The sequence below is a fragment of the Rhizophagus irregularis genome, chromosome 22 (assembly GCF_026210795.1).
Source record: "Rhizophagus irregularis chromosome 22, complete sequence".
In the NCBI taxonomy this organism is placed as follows: domain Eukaryota; kingdom Fungi; phylum Glomeromycota; class Glomeromycetes; order Glomerales; family Glomeraceae; genus Rhizophagus; species Rhizophagus irregularis.
This window is the reverse complement of record NC_089450.1, coordinates 3,113,136-3,132,894: the sequence shown is the minus strand read 5'-3', so window position 1 is coordinate 3,132,894 and position 19,759 is coordinate 3,113,136. Positions and strand designations below refer to the sequence as shown.

The following is a 19,759-nucleotide window of genomic DNA, read 5'->3' as shown; positions in this document are numbered from 1 at the left end:
TTATTGCTATTTATTTTTTTGAAAAAATTTATATGATCAACATTACCGAAATAATTTTACTTCGCATTTTTCATTTTAACCATTTCGGGTTAGATTTATTTTTATGATGATCAGCTGAATGAGCTGATTTTCTTTGTTACAAAAATAGTAATACAAATAAATAATACAAATGTGCGCAATTTACTGAACTTCGTTCAATTCATAATTTTTTTCTTTTGCCTATAATAATTCTGAAATTTATTTTGAGTAACGTAGTTATTTATTTATATAACTAAAATTAAAATTATAATCCACAGCTCAATTAATATGGATGAAACCCCTAAAGATTTATGGAAGAGTACTGATTTAAGTAAATATCGGGTAATGGCAATTTAATAATTATAATTATTTTGTTGAATTTTTGTAGTTAAAAATATTAATAATTTTTTGTCTATTAAAAGTTCCATGTTACATTTCCTACTATTGATTCAACTATTGAATCAGAAAAAGTAAATGAAAGAGTAGTTTATATAGGAGATTTAGAAAAAAGAAAACAAGCGTATGGAATATGTGGAGAATGTAGAGAACCTGGCACAGGAGAAAGATGGTGTCAATCTTGTAATGCTAAAAGATTTAAAGATAACTTTAAAAATTGGACTAGTGGAAATAAAGTTATTGATGAATTTATACAGCAATCACAACTTAATGCTGTACATTATTTGAAATATCTTGAATGGATACCTTTTGAGAAATTTCAAAATATCTCTTATATTGCGGAAGGTGGTTTTGGTAAGATTTATTCGGCTGAATGGCCTGAAGGATATATTTATTGTTGGGATATTGAAAATCAAAAATGGAATAGAAATTCATATAGTAAATATGCATTGAAAAGTTTGAATAATTCTTCTGATATATGTTCAGATTTTTTAAATGAGGTAATTTAAACTTACTTTTTCTTATATATAAAGATTGTTATTTGCATTTATTTATTAATAAAATTTTTCCTTTTTGATGATAATTAGATTAAATTTCAACTTCAGATTTATCTTGTAGATATTGTTCAATGTTTTGGAATTACTCAAGATCCAAATAATAAAGAGTATATGATGGTTATAGAATATTGTAAAGATGGAAATTTGAGAAATTATTTAAATGAATCTAAAAATTATATAGATTATAAATCAAAAATTAATGAATTACAACAAATTGCAAGAGGACTTTTAGATATTCATAATGCTGAAAAAGTTCACAAAGATTTTCATTCAGGTAATATATTATTTTATGGTGATGTTCCATTTATAAGTGATTTTGGAATGTGCCAACCAGCAAATATAAAACAAACAGATAAAGAAGAAGGAATTTATGGAGTATTACCATATATGGCACCAGAAGTTTTACGTGGACAACAATATACAAAAGCAGCAGATATTTACTCATTCGGAATAATAATGAATGAATTTCTTTCTGAAGAAATTCCTTTTAATGATATTCCTCATGATGAATTTTTATCTATTAAAATATGTAAAGGACTTAGACCAACAATTTCTAATGACATACCAAAGTTACTTGCAGATTTGATAATAAAATGTTGGGATGCTGAAATAAAAAATAGACCAACCACTAAAGAGTTGTATCAAACACTAAATGAATGGAATGATGAAATTAAAGATAGTGAAGATAGTGAATATAGTGAATATAGTAAATATAGTGATGATGAAGAAGATGGCGAAGATAGTGAAGATGGTGAAGATAATGAAGATGAAGATAGTAAAAATGGTAGCAATAGTCAAAATAGTGAAATATATTTTCAAATAAAAGAATGTGATAAAATTAGAAAAGAAAAATTCAAAAACAGGTCAAATGAAGATAAATCCAAAAGCTTCAAAACGCATCCACAAGCAATTTATACTAGTAGACTTTTAAATTTCAAAAATCTTCCAAAACCAGTAAATTCTTCAGATTTATCATCTTTTCAATTCAGTTCAGGTAACTGAATTTAATTTTGTTTTATCATATAATCCATTTTACATTATTAATGTTATTTTTATTTTTTAATAGACACTAGTTATACTACTCAATCAACATCAGCAAATCCAAGTAAGTATTCCCTTTTATTATTATAATTATTTTATTTAAATTTATTAACGTCTAAATACTATAAATACATAATATACAGTTTCAGAATGCTTAGATGTTCAATTAAGTGAATCAGGTAATTTATTATTATTATATATAATTTTATTGATATTCTATATCTAATTTATTCTTTTTATAGAATTAAATGAAATTTGTCAAGATATTGAACATAGTAATATTGAATGAAATTTCTTTTTATGTGAAAGTTAAAGTCAAATAGTTTAAATATTAATTCGTGTATTGAAGTTAGTTTACTTCTATTTTTCTTTCATTTATACTTTATAAATTTTTATAATATATAGTGCATATAGATTTATTTGATTTTATATTTAAGAATATTCTATATAAATGAAGATTTTAAACACAGTAAGTATCAAATATTCTGCTCAATGTATCTTCGCTCAATGATAATTGTTACAAATTCTTGGTGAAATTTCATTTGATTATATCATTTTATGTATAATTAAATAAATAAATGGTTTTGGTTAATACTTAAGGTACAGTAGTTAGATTAGGTTAATTAAAATTCTTTTTTCTTTTTGAGATGAAAAGGATTACAATTAATAAGATGATATTCTATCAAATTATATAAGCGTAATAAGCAGACATGTTATTTTTCCTTCACTTTCTTTTGATTTTCTCAATTAACCTAATTGATTTTTATTTCATAATGTAAATCCTAATCTTTCACAATAAATTAAATAATTTACGTTTATTTTATCAATGATTATTAAATATCAACTACCTCCATTCAAATCATTCCACCATTTGCATTTAAAAAAAGAATTTTTTAAACGGAGTAGCCCTTTAGAAAAGTAACAACAAATAAATAATAGTTATTGGATGGAGGAGCTATATCAGTCACAGGACCTAATTATTTGATGAAAATGGGCATGTAGTAGCCATTTTCGCCAATCAATAAAAATCTTTGTGACCGATATAGCCCCACATCTAATAATGGTGTTATCGTTTGACGTTTTTGATCATGCAATAATTAATAACATCATAAATAAGTTTTATTTAGCTTTCTATAAATTTCATTTCTATGCTATTTTTAATCCACTTTATTAGCTTTATTTAAACTTTTCTCATTTACACCATATTTTTTACTTCACTTTATTATATCAATCATGCGTTATTGCTATGCCTAATAAAAATATTGGTCTATGAAAATCTGCATGGATCCTATTGGACTGAACATAATATTATTTATCCCTTAAATGGTAATGCTGGCAAATTTGCCTGCAATTTTTTAAAATAAATTATATCCAAACACAAACTTTGTCAATATGATTTGGATTATCCTATAATTCCGCAGTTATATTGATCTGCATTCTTAGCATCAATTGTATGGTTCGATATGTGGCTAATCACCAAAATTAGACACAAATAAACCTCGAAAAAATAACGTCAGAATTTTTATATAATAAATTAATTTTCTTTATCATAATATTCTGCTTCATTACAAAGCATTTTAATATACAGTACTTATTTATTTTTATTATGAAACTTCAAACCCTAATGAACAAAATAAAGATGATAAAATTTAACTTATGCATTTTTTTACAAGTTCACAAAAATAAACCATTTTTTAGGGTTCTATATAAAGTCAAATTGCCACATCTAAACATTAAAAATCATAATAATAAACAAGATGAACTGGAAATTCCAGATGTTAAGCTCTTAAATAAATAAGATTTCTTTTTAAAGCAATCAACTAATTTACTAATTTGTTATTTTTTATCTTTAGATGGATTTTAAATTGAAATAATTGAAATCAAATTAACAATATTTATTATATTTTAAATTATTATCATTTATTTATCTATTTTTTTTTTATTTTGAATTATTTAAACACTAAGACTAAGAGTAGTAAAATGGTTTACAAAATTCTTAGTTTGTAATTTAAATAATTTTAATAAATTTATTCAAATTATTAAATGTAGTAAATTAACAATAAAAATACTTAGTGGCCGTTACAACCATACAGTGCTGGCAAAAAGTACACCTCTGTGCTTGTCTTATAATAAAAATAAAAATAACTTGTTTTATCGATATGTGTTACTGAAATTATAACAGATAACGATAATTTATTTAATTATTTGTATCCAATAAATTAAATAGAATTTTACTTTTATGGGAAAATTGATATGCTGAAAATAAATTATGAAAAATTATAAAGATTTAATATATTTTTGTATAAAAAGTAATTATAAATCATTTTTTTTTCCAGGTGAGTTTAATTGAGTAAAAATATTCATCCCAATTTCTAGTTAGAATTAATTTTTTCAGCTAGAATTGAGTAGAAGTTTGTTAATTTTAGCTAAATGTTTATTACTCGCCTCGTGAATAATGAGTAAACGGTTCCAACCTAAAATATCAAGACTTTATGTGCTAATTTACTTGATATTCATTAATTTATAAACAATTTCTATTTTTCCCCACATAAAAAAAGAAATATTCTACAAATTTCATATTTTTAAAAAAAATTTTTTTTTTCGTAAATCTGGCGAAACTTGGCGTAAAAATTTCACGACCGTTAGAATACATAGTATGTTTTCATTAGTATAGCTCTTACACTTGCTGATAAAATTTCTTCGTTTAAAAGGTAATGAAGGATTATTTTTCGCCTACTTTTTGTTTAAAGGTAATAATTGATTAACATAAATTTGTTACGAAATAATGCAGTTTAATTACCAAATCCCTTTTGCTTGTTAAGAAAATCTTTAAATACGTTTTCGATACTTATAGCAAAATATCCATATAAAAGGTACAGTATGTAATAATTCCAGCATTATTAACGTGATAGCTAGACCAATAAAACTTCTCCAAAATGTGCTATTTCTGCTTTTGGTTTTAACATGGTACAATGTTTCACGTCATTGCTATCAGTTTAAACAACTTTGAAAGTTCTTTTAATTATTTGCCGGTAATGAAATCGAATCCCACCTTAATTACTAAATTAAATAAAAAAAATAATATTATAATATTGTAAGTAAGAAATTGGCTGATAATAAAAGCGTGATCATTATTATAAGGTTGTAGGTAAAAATTATTTAATCATTGGTGCATTTTTAACAACTTGGAAAATTTACAAAAAACTTGTGAACCATTGGGATATTCTTCAAAAATTTTACACAAATGATGAGTATAATTTTCTAATGGCCTGAAGTCCTAGTAAATGATTTTTTGCATTGAAAAGCGAATAAAAACGATGTTTAAAATAAGGTTCATTTTATAGAGTCACTCACCAAATAGATATAGTCATCAATAATATCATACAGATATATTTAAAAAATGGATAGTATGTATTGTCTTATACTCTTAAATGTTTAATGAAATCTATAATAATTCTTTTTTTCTGCAACAAAAAATTATTAAGAGATGATCTCTGAATTTTTTTTTGAAAAAAAGTTTTATTGATTAGAAAAATTATCTAAAACATGGTTAACTTTTAATTTTTATAAGCTCATTATGTTACGAAAAAGGGAATAAAATTTACCTGAAAATATGTTACTATATTACATTAAATATCGAAATATTATGCACTTTATAATCAAAATTGAATTTTTGATTTCGCCTTTTCATTCGAAACTTCAAATTTGGCTCATTAAACATCAATTGCCAATAATAAAAAAAAAATTATCCTAATTAATAACTAAAATAGATATTATTAAAAAAAAAAAGAAAGAAATTAATCCATTATTAAATATTTAATATTTTTTTATTACCATTGAAATTTATTAATAATAGACACAAATATGGCAATTAAATTTTATTTTACTATGAATTTAAAGTTTCCATTTTTTGAATTCTATGATGATTTAATAAAATAAGTTTTTTTCCAAAAATATCAAAATTAAAATAATTCTAGCCTACAAAAGCTTAACCTTAACGTCATTTGTACCTTTGTAGTTTTTACATCAAATATGTACAATAAAAAAAATAATAAAAGATCCAAGTTGCGGATTATTTTGTCTATATTGTATGATCAGATGATCATTATTTTGTTTACAATGCAGCACATGACAGGACTGACAGGTAGACAATATTAAAATTTTGGTGGTTGTACAACTTATTTATTTCTTAAAAAATTATAATTTAGAAAAAGATTATCGTCATTATTTTATAGAAAAATAAAATTATCAATTGTAAAGTATATTAGGATTTATTATCAGTAAGTAAACATATCGGATAAGTGGATATTAATCATACCGTATATTTTTACTTAGGGTAATTTTTATTTTCTAGAAAAGTAAAGTTGATTTTTTATAAGAAATTATTACCCATCAAGTTACACAAATTAAGCCAATTAAATACAGTATCTCAAATTTATCCTCATATCTAACATGTTTTATTATATTATTACCCATAATTTCTGATAAAATATTTCATACCACGATAATTTATGGCTATTTGCGACTTTAAAATGAATATTGTATACATTAATGGATTTTTTTTATAAATTACTCTCATACAAAATGAGATAACAAGTATATTTTCTATTATTACATTATTATTTTACTATTATTTTTACTTGTTTTTATTGGCCTATGATAAGTCATCCTTAATAAAGAACCATTACTATTATTATTATAGCCCAAAATAAATCGTCAAAAGTTTCTGTAGATTTTACTTCCACTGCATCTTCATTCAATAATTTTTTTTTCTTTATAGACGGCTACTAAAAAACCACATTTTTTTTAAAAAAAAATAATCGAAAAAAAAGATTAAGATTAATTAAAAAAAAAGATTGATAAAAAAAATCAGCATTTTTATCTAATTTGGGAAACAATATTAGATCGACTCAATCAAGTTGGGAACGACCTTATTATTATCATTGTTATAAGTCATACTTCAGCGTCACCATAAAAAATCCCTATCATGTGATTATTTAGTGACACCTAATTTTTTTTATGATCCTGTGATAGTAAATAATTTTTATGGTGTCGTAATAATCATTGGCAAGATGATAAGTGTTCAAGGACCCAGTAAGAAAATTTTTCGCCACCTGACCCTTAATTATGCGTACTACACATATAAAAAATCTCTGCGTATAGCTCATAGAAATAATAGAAATATATATACAGTATATGACATCTGATATTGAAAATCCTGCAAAAATACGCAAATAAAATTTCAGACATTAAGTTATTAATTATTTTATCATGACTTCTATATTATTATAAAACCAAATACTAATGAATTTATCCTAATTTACCATTTTTTTCAATAATATTTTTCTAAAATTTCACTTTTTAACCCTTAGAAATTTCTTTCAATTAATACTAAATATTACAATGCGGTTAACGTACAGTAAATATATTATATATATTAGATTAGCCAAATTTAGGCCAAAAATACGCAAACTAATTTTTTACATATAAAAATTTTGATAAAAAACACGCAATCTTGATGACCTAACTATTCTTAAATTGTACGCAAATCAAAACTTTACTCCGTCTAATTCCACTATGATTGCGATGCATCTGTGTACCCTACCTCTGTATTTCTGGGTCCTAGTGCTCAAGCAAAATTTCTATATTCACCTATTAATACTTGTTTACATAGTTATATGTTTATTGTGTGTATTGCAAGTGTTAAACATAATACGGTATATCACGTGTACACACATTTATGAAAACATCTGTAACCGATTATTATTCGATTATGAAGATTCGATATTATTAATAGAGTCGTGATATTTACTTTTAGCAAATAAGTATTAATTATTTACTATGATTAGTAATAAACAAATGGGGGATGATAACCCATTTGTTTATTACTAAGCATAGTAATTATCATCCTGGACGCGGGCATCTAGTTGATCAGTGATCAACATATAAGCTAAACTATTTTAGACTTTTGTGTATTTGTGTATTTGTCAGCTTGACGACTTCAGTCGTGACTCTTTGATTTCACTAATTGTAATGTAGCTATAAATATTAGTGAATGTATTAGCAAACCAATAAAAATCAATAAATTATAACTATTTCTATTAAACTATAACTACTATAATACTAGATGCCCATTAGTGACCAAATATATCGTTATGTGATGAATTTTTTTAAGTTTATTTTAGCATAAATAAAAAAAAATTGTCCAAATTTACAATCATTTTTATATTATGAAAAATTGTTCTCATTTGTCAGGTTATAAACTTTATAATATTCCATGATTTATGTAAAAATTAAGATGAAATTTCAAACTTGAAACTTCATATATTTTAATTATTCATAGTTGTTTAATTATTAATTATTATGCAGCCTTACAAGAGTTTGATTTGTGTGACATAAAGTTTTATAAAATGCCGTAAAAATGACATCAAAAAAATTCTAGAACAGTGTTACCAAGTCCAAAAATTTTTATTAATAATTATAATATTCAATAAAAATTGTATTTTTTCGCATACATGATCTTGATAAAACCGTTAGAAACTGCGTCTAAGTGTGACGCCTAATTTAAGACGAGTTCTTATAATTCCATCTGTTTATCAATATTTAGGATACAATATTATTGAATTTATTATCATATTACTAAAGCCAAGATGATTTCTTAATTATTATCATAATTTTATCTTGAAAATATAGAAACGTTCTTTTTAAAAAAGTTAAAAGAATACATGGTAACCTAAATAAAAAAAGCACGATACGTAAATTATCTTGATATTTTGCTATCAGATTATAAGGTTCGTCAGTTGAACACATCTTAATTTTTTTTTACTATTGCTTTGGTCTTCTCTCTACTGAGAAATACACGAGCTTTTAAAGGTTGTACGGGAAAGGATTTTATTTTTATTTTTATTTTATTTTTAGACGAATTTTAAGTCAGCAGTTTTTTGATTCGTTGCCTTTGCCGAATTTTATTAATAGTTTCTTCGGTATTAAAGGACTTACGTAAACTAAATCACTCACGAATCTCTCTATATCAAACACTTTCATAATATCAAGCTGACAAATACACAAATACAAAAATAGTTTATTTTATATGGTGATCACTGATCAACTAGGTGCCCGTGTCCAGGATGATAAAAAAGTTATTTATTATGCTTAGTAATAAACAAATGGGTTATCATCCTTCTACTAGCATAATATACTTAGGAGGTATCGATTATTTAATAAATATCCTTTTAGAAACGTTTTCTCTAAGTCAATCCGCTGCAAATACATACTTTAATATTGTATGCATATTATTAATTAAATTTGGCGCAAAACATATAAATGATTTTCCAGATTAAATCCGGTTTATTAAAAATTTGGGTTTATCAGTTATCTGTTATTAAAATTAAATAAAAGCACTTGGAATTTTATTGATTTGCTTCAAAGAAATTTATTTTTTTGATTTTTTTTCTTCCTTTTCTTTTCTTTTGAGATGACTTTTCTTCGTGAACTTGGTAAAACTGGTGTAAAAATCCCTGCAATCGGTTTGGGATGCATGGTATACTCTGCACTTTATACTTCATAATTATAATTACTTGCCTATTACGTGATTCTGATATTTTGTTTGGTAGGGCATGAGTGAATTTTACGGTTCAGCTGATGAACAGGAAAATATTAAAGTATTAAATCGAGCAATTGATATAGGATGACCTTTTGGGATACTGCTGTTTGTATTTAAACTCTTCAAATAAATTTAAAATTTTAATATTATTTTAAATAATAAATAATGGTGTATTACTTTTTTTTAAAAAAAATGTAAAGGATATGTATGGATCCGGAGCCAATGAAATCCTTCTTTCAAAAGTTCTTAAAGAACGTCGTAATGAAGTTTTTCTTTGTACAAAGTTTGCATTCTCTCGAGGACCAAATGGCGAATATAATATATCAGGCAAACCTGAATATGTTCGTCAAGCTTGCGAAAATTCTTTAAGAAGATTGGGAGTAAATTATATCGATCTTTATTATCAACATCGTGTAGATCCCAATACGTAAGTAAAGAAAATTTTTTATTCCTACTGAAAATTTCATAATAAATTAATTATTCATTTTAAATTTTTTATAGACCAATTGAAGACACTGTCGGCGCTTTAGCAGAACTTGTTAAAGAAGGAAAAATCAAATATATTGGTCTTTCTGAATGTTCCGCAGAAAGTCTTCGACGTGCTTACAAAGTTCATCCTATTGCCGCAGTTCAAGTAATAATATCAATCTTTTATTATATCAACATTATTATTTAATTATTAAATTATTAAGCATCATTTTTTTTTAAGATGGAATATAGTCCTTGGACTCTTGATATTGAGACAAATGGAGTTTTGGAAGCTTGTCGTGAATTAGGTGTTACTATAGTAGCTTATAGTCCACTCGGACGTGGCTTTCTAACAGTAATTATCTCTTAAATTATTTGTATATATACTGCATGTAAAAAAAAAAGAAAATCAAGAATACTTTTCTAACTACAATGAATTTTAAATTACTTTTTTTAGGGAAAATATAAATCTCTTGATGATTTCGAACCTGATGATTTTAGAAGAGATGTTCCACGTTTTCAAGGTGAAAATTTCAATAAAAATTTGGAAATTGTACATAAATTCGATGAATTTGGTAGTAAGAAAGGCGTAACTGCGGGTCAACTTTGTCTGGCTTGGGTTATAGCTCAGGTTAATATACTTAATATCTTAAAAAATATTATATAATATAATATTCATAATATTTTTTTTTTTCTTTTTTATATTTTATAGGGTAATGACTTTGTTACTATACCTGGTACAAGAAAAATCAAATATTTGGAAGAAAATTTTGAAGCAAGAAAAATTCATCTTAGTTCTGAAGAATTATCAGAAATTAGAAAAATTATTGATTCTATTGAAATTATTGGTACTAGATATAGTGAAGATAGTATGAAGGTAAGGAAATAATAATTATCTATATATGTTAACTTTTTTTTACTTAATATTAACAGTTTTGTCAAACAAAAAAACAGTTTTTGAATGTTTAAAAAAAAAAGCCATCCCGATAATAAATAATTATATTAATCGCTGATCCGTCTAAGAAACGGCACTATCGTATATATAAAATACATATAGAGATTGAAATCTGACGCGCGTACAATGTAAAGTCATTCTTAGTTATAATTATTTAACATATTATGTTTTTGGGTTTTTTTTATAAATATCATAAGATTTTTAATAAAAATATTGAGTTATCAATTTTAGTATTTGTGAATTTATTGTCAACTATGCAATTTTCGTTAAATTCGCCCTGAACATATAATGTTAAAAAAGTAAAATCTTAAACGAATTAACAATTAAATAATTAATAAATATTTTTTTCTTAAGTGATTTGGAGTTGATTGATTATTACTATAAGGTATTATGTTCGGGTTTCCATCCTGCAATCAATATCCATCTGGTAACCCATTTCAATCAAATCTCCATTTTTGAGAATATTATTTGAAAGTACTGATATTTTAAAAAAAAAATCGTATGTAATGGAGAGTTTTAGATGAATAATTTTGAATTTGCGATGACGTGTTGATTCGCTTGCGCCTTATCTATTCCATAATTATTATGATGATTTAATTGCTGTCGGGTCATGTGTACATTCATAGTGATTACCATTGTTAATACATTTCCGGATAATGAGTTTTTAATCGATATTTTTTTTTTCTAATTAACGAAAAAAAGCTTAATTTATTTATTTATTTTAAGTAACGCATACTTCTTTATTACATTAAATGTAAAATATATACAAAAAATAAGGTTAGAAATAATATAGTAGTATATACAATATTTTTATTTTATTTTTTATTTTTAAAACCACGTGAACAAGATTACAGAAAGATAGACAAGAACAAAAGATAAAACAAAAGTCGAACGCTATCTAATACTAAGCTATAATCAAACCGCCCGAGGACAGCGCCACTCTGGTACTTTCAACGAACTTGGAGGAGTCCCTAACACGACATCACATCCCAATAAACCAAAGTAAAGGCTTTAGCACTATTGGTAGCCCAGGATAGGATTACTCCCCCTGGGTGTCGACTACCGAGGTAGTCTACCATTGGTTGATACCACGGTTGTGACCGAAGTCGGTGTGATACCATGATCTACGCACTTTCCCACCACTAGGGCTACGATCTACACCTTCTAGGCCTATGGTATAGGCCCACGCAGTATAATTCATAGAGCATCCGTTGGCTGGACGGATCGAACCTGCGTCCTCCATTCCTGTCTTAGACAATCATAGGAGGGGTACACCATGCCAGTGCACTAGGTCAGCCACGACCTTTAGTAGTATATACAATAAATATACACTATTTGCTAATTCCATAATCAGTCGTAATCATGTGATCGGCCACAGCAAAACGTTGATTTTAAAACCTTTTTTTCGGTCTCTTTGTTTAGACAACTTTCACTTAAAAAATCTTTTAAAAGCATGCCAAGCTCCACCATGAAAATGACCTCTTGTTAATATTGAATACAACCTTGACCATAATCTACCAACATTTTTCTTTGGAATTGTCATTCTTAACGTTAAAATAACTCCATAAGTTAAAATTAAAAGAATTAACGATAACAAAATTACAAATAAATGTAATAAAAAAAAAAAGTATAAAATAACAGATTTCATTTAATTTAATTTGAAAATTATTTTTTTTATCTTTTTAAATTGAAGGGAAAACCTTTTTTAAATAAGAAATTTTTCTATGCTTAAATTAAACTTTGGAAACTTAAAATTTTGGAAATTTTGGAAACTTTGATTATTATTTAAGTGTACAGTTTATTTGTATTAAGTCCTTTATTCGTGATTGAATGTATATGCTGATGTAAAGTGCTATACTACACGTTTGATTGGATATTTTCGATATACCAGTTGATTATATACTGTTTAATATATACAAACCTTCTGCTTACATAATTAAATTAATATTTTTAGGTGTTAAAGAACTGACCCAACAATATCTAGGAACAAATTAACAAAATAATTAATATAGAAATTTGCAAGAATTATAGAAAAGTGTGAATTTTAATTTAACTTTTAATATATCCTCAATTCCTCATAACAAATAAATTTCTTAAAGAATATTGACATTACTTAACATCTCATTTACGTATTTGCATAACGCTTCGATATTATCAGCTTTTTTTCTTAAGTGGCTCATTTTGATCTGTCAAAACCAGAAAAAAAATAAATATTATTTTTTTCTTTTTTCCTTTTTATCTCCCATATAAAATTATTACTTTCCGTTCCAGAAAAAATCTACTGACAAATTTTCGTAAGGTAAAGATTAGGTAAAGTTTATTGTGGCTGAAAAAAAAATATTGAGCCAACTTTTCAGGATTCTGTAAAGCCTTGCGTGGTTGTTTTCAACGAAATGGATGCATTGAAATGACTTGTATAACGACTGACCTTTAATAAGCTAGTATTCTGTGACCTGTAAAACCTTGTGTAATTACGATTGTCATGGTGTTAACAGTTGATTATTCTGATTTCATATTCGAATAAGGTTATTAATTCTATCTTCTTTTTTACATTTCGTCCGAAAGTTTTTACTGTTGAAGTATTATACTTTATATGAAATTACGTGAAACTTAAAGAAACAGATAATAAATTAATTTTTTTTTTAGTTGTAGCTTGTTGCGTTGCAACAGTATTAAATGAGTTTAAATCAATATAACAATTAGATAAATTAGATCTTATAAATATTAACACGTTTTTTATTTTTAAGTAAAAAAATATACTTATCCTGACTAATATCATACAAAGCATATTTATTCAACAAAAAAAGTAGTTTATTTTAAGTAGTTTATTTTGATTATATTGTCAAACCTTAGAGGTGAAAAATGAAAAAAAAGAAAAAATAGAAAAAACAAAATAAAAAAAAAGATCTATCCACAAGCAATAAGCCTTATTTGATTTTTCTGGAATGTTCTTTATATTCTCAAAATTTCAGAATATGGTAAATGTGTTAAAAATAAACATAATTTATTATACAGCTCCAGTCATAAAGTCCCAGCAACTCCAAAAATTAAGGTGCCAAATTTTACTTTAAAATCACGTGATAATTTGGCCAGCATTAAGAAAATTTTTTTTTATTTGAGATGTCTTTTATATTATAAAATTTTCTTTAATTTGTAACTAGAAGTAGCCCGCGGGATATATTCAATTTCTTTCGTAGAATTAATATATTTAATATATTTACAACTATTCAAGATTTTTTTAATTTTTTTATTAAATAAATTGACAATTTTTTTTTGCAAACTTAATGCATTTTTAATAATAAATCTATCTAATATCTTTTTTCTTTATTAAAGGGCATAACCACTTTTTTTTGTCAGAAATAAACTAAAAATGATCACCAGTTATGGAAGGTGAATGATGTGAATAATTAAATAAAATTTTTCAGTTATAATATATTATATTAATGATAATAAAATTTCACTATTCATTAATACAGTGCTCTGCTATGTTAGAGAGTAAATCAACATCATTTTCTCTACATGAACTTTTGTTAATGTTATTCTTTTTTGGGAATTATTTATTTATTTTTTTTTTGTATTTATCTTATAATTATTTTATTTATCTTATTATTTTTATTTATTATTTATTTTATCACTATTTCATAAATTATCAAATACTATTCGCAAATCGTCATATAATTACATTTACTATTTTGAAACAAAATCATTTTTACTCAATTACTATAGTAATTTCTTTTTATATATCTATTTGTGACAAATTATTATTGTATATTAATGTTTACTTGTTCATATTGACTATGATTGACTATAATAGACTTTGACGTCTATATGTCAATTTGAGTCATACTTATCACAAATACTAACTGTATGGTAAAATATTGACTCATATAATTAACAAAGAATATGTAATATGACTTTGATTGATATATTGATACTTTATACAGTCATAACTAATATGATGGATAATTACAAAAAATATATATTTGAAATGTATTAAATGTTCTTTATTCATTACTGTTAAAAATTATTCCAAATTATACTGCCTATAAGAAATATTTTTTATATATAAATACCCTTTCTATATTTATTCTACTACAATCAATCTACTACTACTTTTTTTTATTTAAATTCTTTAATTATTTTCTTTGTTTACTTCCAACAAAGAACGTCTAAGAACTATTTTGGTTAAAATGGTAATACTCTTTAAAGAAGGCAGATAAATTATCATATTGGTGAATATTATTATAATATTATTGTTAATTCAATATTTCAGATAACTGGAAAGACATTAATAATGCATGGACACTCATTTCATAGAGAAAGTGAAAATATTGAACTTTGAATAAGATTTTAAAGAAAGGTGTGTTTTAATTTTTATTTTGCATTGTTGGGGTAACTCCTAAGCGAGTCGAGGAATTCCTTGTTGATTTAGAAGAGTTATTGACTATACAACCTTAAAGAATCCTGAATTGACAACATTGGTAAGTTAACATTGGTTTAGAAGATTACAATTTTGTAGTAAATTAAGAATTTGATTTAGGAGAATTAATCTTGGTAGTGAGATAAAGAATTTTTGGATTGATTTAAAGAATTACATCATTGACAACTTTGGTAGTAAGTTAAGGAATTACTGGTTTGATTTAGGAGAATTACTGTGTTGACAACCTTGGTAACCAATCCAAGCTCTCAATTCAGGCGCCCCAACTTTGTTGTTGATAAAAGTCTGCTAATTCTGGAGGAGGAATTGGCTATGTACCTTCTTTTATTACTAAATAGAAATTTTGGCACACTACTAATAATCTTTTTTTTTAACAGACAAATATAGAATATTTAAGGCTATTTAATAAGTATGTGAAAAAATTAAAATCCAATAAGTTAAAGAAATTTGTTATATTAGTAATTAGCTTTTATTATATATTTTATAAAAATCTGTTAATAAAGTAGATACTAACTATGTATAATAAGATTTAGATTATTTTGGTTTATATATATATACTGTATATTAAACTTAGTAAACTAATTTGAGGTAAAATAATGAATTTTTATTAATGCGATTGTTATTTTCTCTAATCATGTTGTTATTTTTGTAAATTTTAATATTATTTTTACTATTTTTATTGTTATTTGCATAAATCTTATTGTTATTTTATGTTATTTTATTGTCATTTTTCTTTATAGTATTGTTTTTTATATTTTTTACAATTATTATCTTATTATTTTTAATTTTATTATTTTTTTTTATCTTTTTTGCATGGTAATTTCCTTTAAATAAAGTATATCTCAAAAAATGACTTTATATAAGAGATGTTAAAGAAGTGCTTAGAAAAACCTAAAAAAAGGTGAATTGTAATGTATTTATACTGTATATGCATAACAAAGTTAACAAATTATCAAAATTATGTCACATATTCACATGATCATAAGTAGTTGCTTATATATATATATATTGATCTCAGTATTATTAAAATTTAAAAATACTAAACTAAGCAACATTTTAAAATTTTATTTTTCATCCAATGTGTGGTAAGCAGTATTAGATTGGATGGTTGTTAACATCCTATGAAAAAAATTTGATATGATAAAACAAACAAAACATTGGTATGATGTGGAATAGTATAGCAAAATCATGCTTTATTCAAAACATAAAAACATAATTTAAATACAAATTATATTTAAAAGAATTTTTCTAACTATCACCGGATCACCGGTGACTGAAATTATGACGATCGACCAGCATTAAAAAAATATAGTGCCGGTAAAAATTGATAATTCTGGCCAACGGTGATGATTTGAAGTAAAAAACTATTTGAAATACTCTCAAATTTCAAATCCTTTTTGTTATAGATATTTAATATGTTCACATTTACTAATAAAATTAATATCCTAATAAATACTCATGACTAATTTTTTTTAAAAAAAAAAATTTAGTAAAATATCACTTAAATTTAGTTTAAACATATTTGAAATTTCTATGATATACTTGTATTTGAGGATTAACAATAATAATCACTTAGCGGAAAAGATGAAATAGCCTTATAAAACTTTTTTATGTGTTCGAATTTTTTTTTTTTTTTTTTTTGGAATAAACCTTAAAAAACTGATCATTTATCAGAGATTTTTTCATAAAATTTATATAGCATAGTGTTTATAATTTATATATTTAAATACTAAGTCACTAAGACAAGATAAAATAGTAACGAATTAAAGACAAAAAATAAAGTATATAGAAATCAAAAAAAATATATCATTAAATGATTCATTCAAAGAATTTATCATAATCTTCGTTGTGAATTAGACGTTGAAGAAAAATGATTCAGAATTTGTTGAAGTTGATTTTGATTGTCCAAATTAGTTCCTGGCATAATAATAATAGTTGGTTGAGAAGAATTAATATTAATGCTGAATGGAGGATATATATTAGCATGAGATGGACTAGGCAGTTTCTGATCAATATGATGTGGTGGAGTGAAAAGTTATTAGCAGTAGTGAATTGCTGATAGTTATGGTTAGGAACACTATTCGGAACGTTATACTGATGATTAGAATTAGCGTTAATAGATTCTTAGGAGAATTAGTAGTGTCATTGTTTAAAGGGTCGTTCGTATGTATGGGAGAAATATTGTCATTTTTTGCAGTCATTGATGTAATTAGGGGAAACATTGTCATTTTTGCCAGTCACGGGGAAGTCATTGATGTAATTAGGAGAAATATTGTCATTTTCGCCAGTTACGTGGTCATTGATGTAATTAGGAGAAATATTGTCGTTTTCGCCCATCATGGGAAAGTCATTGATGTAATTGCAAGGAGCATCATGTTTCCCTCTTGGATATCAACAGTTTGTGATAAATAATCGAGGTGACTATTGAGTCCATTTAAGGAATCATCATTGTTGAGATTATTTTGTGAAGGGCTATTATTATTATCCATGAAATAACATGCTAGAAAATTTACGGATTTCTTTCAATATAGAAAATTTTCAATAAGACCAGATGTTTTTTATGAAAAAAAAAAAGTTATTTCAAGAGAAATTTGGTTAATTTATTTATTTATTCATATCCGCCGATCTGCGGAATTAACAAAATTCGTCTAAATTAAGGAATTTGACAATAATTTAATAAATTAGGTTAATTAAGTTTCGCAAAAATGATCACACTTATGCCACATGATCATATGACAGATATCAAGAAATTACTTCAACAAAAAAGTAGCGTTAAAAATTTTTTTCTTTCGCAAACTCCCTATTAAATTCCCCCATCAACTCCTCCCCTGTAAAAAATCTGATCCGTGTTTTATCTTTCCATGTTTTTTCCGTGAATGTATCATTTTAATGGAATTTATAGCCTTAAATCATGGAAATTTTCATCTCGCTAACACGGATATCCGTGAATGTATCATTTTCACGGAATTTTTACAGAAGACACGGAGAAATAATGGAAATATCCAGATAAAAATTTTTTATAGGGCTCCATCAACTTTTCAACTAGTTTTTACATCAAGTAAGTTGAAGTATATTAGTAATTATTTTACATTAGATACAATTCGGAGCTGTTTTTTTATTTATTTTTATAGATTATAAAAAAAATTTATTTAGAAAGCAAAATTATTCAAAAAAAATCTAAATAACTCTAAATGTTAATAACGATGTTTTATTAAATTATGTATTGATTAGTTGTTTAATTAAAATCTATTTGATATTTATTATTAATTATTTTTCAGTTAGTTAAATCATTAAATATTCTGGATTTTTGAAAATTTTTCTATTTTTTTTTAATAAACTTTATAATATTTTTTTCCTTTTTTTTCTAGAAACTCCTTCTACTGGTTTCGGGTTAAAGAGGTGAATTTTTTGGAAGAGGTCTTAAAAAGTTTTTTTTATATATTTTTGACTTATTTTTTCTTACGTAGGAACGGTTTTAATCAGTACTGCGCCACATAACTGACGATCGGATATGTTAAAATGAATATATTTTAATAGATAAATGTTGAGAGGGGATATTTAACGAGATTGAAAATTGATTTTTTTTAAACAGGAATAGATGTATATATATATGAAAAGTATCAAAGTAATAGATTCGGGAAACTTGAATTTGATTGGTGTGATGTCATTGGTGCGTTTTTATATGCCATGACTAGTTTTACCGACTAGTCATTTTGGATGATACACCCAATCAACAAATTTTTTTATAGTAATGTTTTAACTGGCGCGTGAACATGCAAACTGCTGATATTTAATTTAGTTATTTGAAAATTAAATGTTAAAAAAGGCGGAAAAAGTAACGACATTTGTCAGCGTCGATATAGCAAAATTATTACGCCAAGAAATCAAGTTTGACGCACGTAGGTCGCTCACTACAAAATGAAAGTGAAATTTCTTTTTGTAACAAAAAATTAAATGCAAAAGTTATTTACTTTACACAAAAAATAAAAAAAAAAATTCTAATCCCCCCATTATTCCTATTAAAGTAAAAAATAAATTATAATATTTTCGGTGAGATCTCTTTTTTATATCTAGTAAATTTGCATTGAAACTAAAAGTAGAAATTAATTTAGATTTTAGATCTTTGCAATTGGTGAATCAATCATAAAATTATTATTATTAATTGAATTTAAAAATATTGAACATTATTTATAAAATTCTTCTTTGTAAAAATTTATAAAACAGTTACAATGGATTAATATTCACCAATCATTATCATACATATAAAATTAACTATATGTATA

At 24.9% G+C, this 19,759-nt stretch overlaps 2 protein-coding genes across 2 annotated transcripts; both read left to right on the top strand.

The window, feature by feature from the left end:
* Window positions 1-306: 306 nt before the first annotated feature.
* Window positions 307-2,301, top strand: OCT59_014850 (uncharacterized protein; the record flags this gene model as incomplete). The annotated part of the gene is made up of 6 exons (XM_066150286.1): window positions 307-360; window positions 441-650; window positions 1,002-1,965; window positions 2,038-2,076; window positions 2,156-2,191; window positions 2,255-2,301. The coding sequence occupies 6 exons, from the start codon at window positions 307-309 to the stop codon at window positions 2,299-2,301; spliced, it is 1,350 nt and encodes a 449-aa protein (XP_066002466.1).
* A 7,185-nt stretch (window positions 2,302-9,486) lies between these two features.
* Window positions 9,487-11,052, top strand: OCT59_014849 (uncharacterized protein; the record flags this gene model as incomplete). The annotated part of the gene is made up of 8 exons (XM_025313670.2): window positions 9,487-9,552; window positions 9,626-9,673; window positions 9,816-10,042; window positions 10,117-10,249; window positions 10,325-10,438; window positions 10,541-10,714; window positions 10,796-10,960; window positions 11,017-11,052. 8 exons carry the CDS (start codon window positions 9,487-9,489, stop codon window positions 11,050-11,052), a joined length of 963 nt encoding a protein of 320 aa, XP_025186819.1.
* Window positions 11,053-19,759: the final 8,707 nt, after the last annotated feature.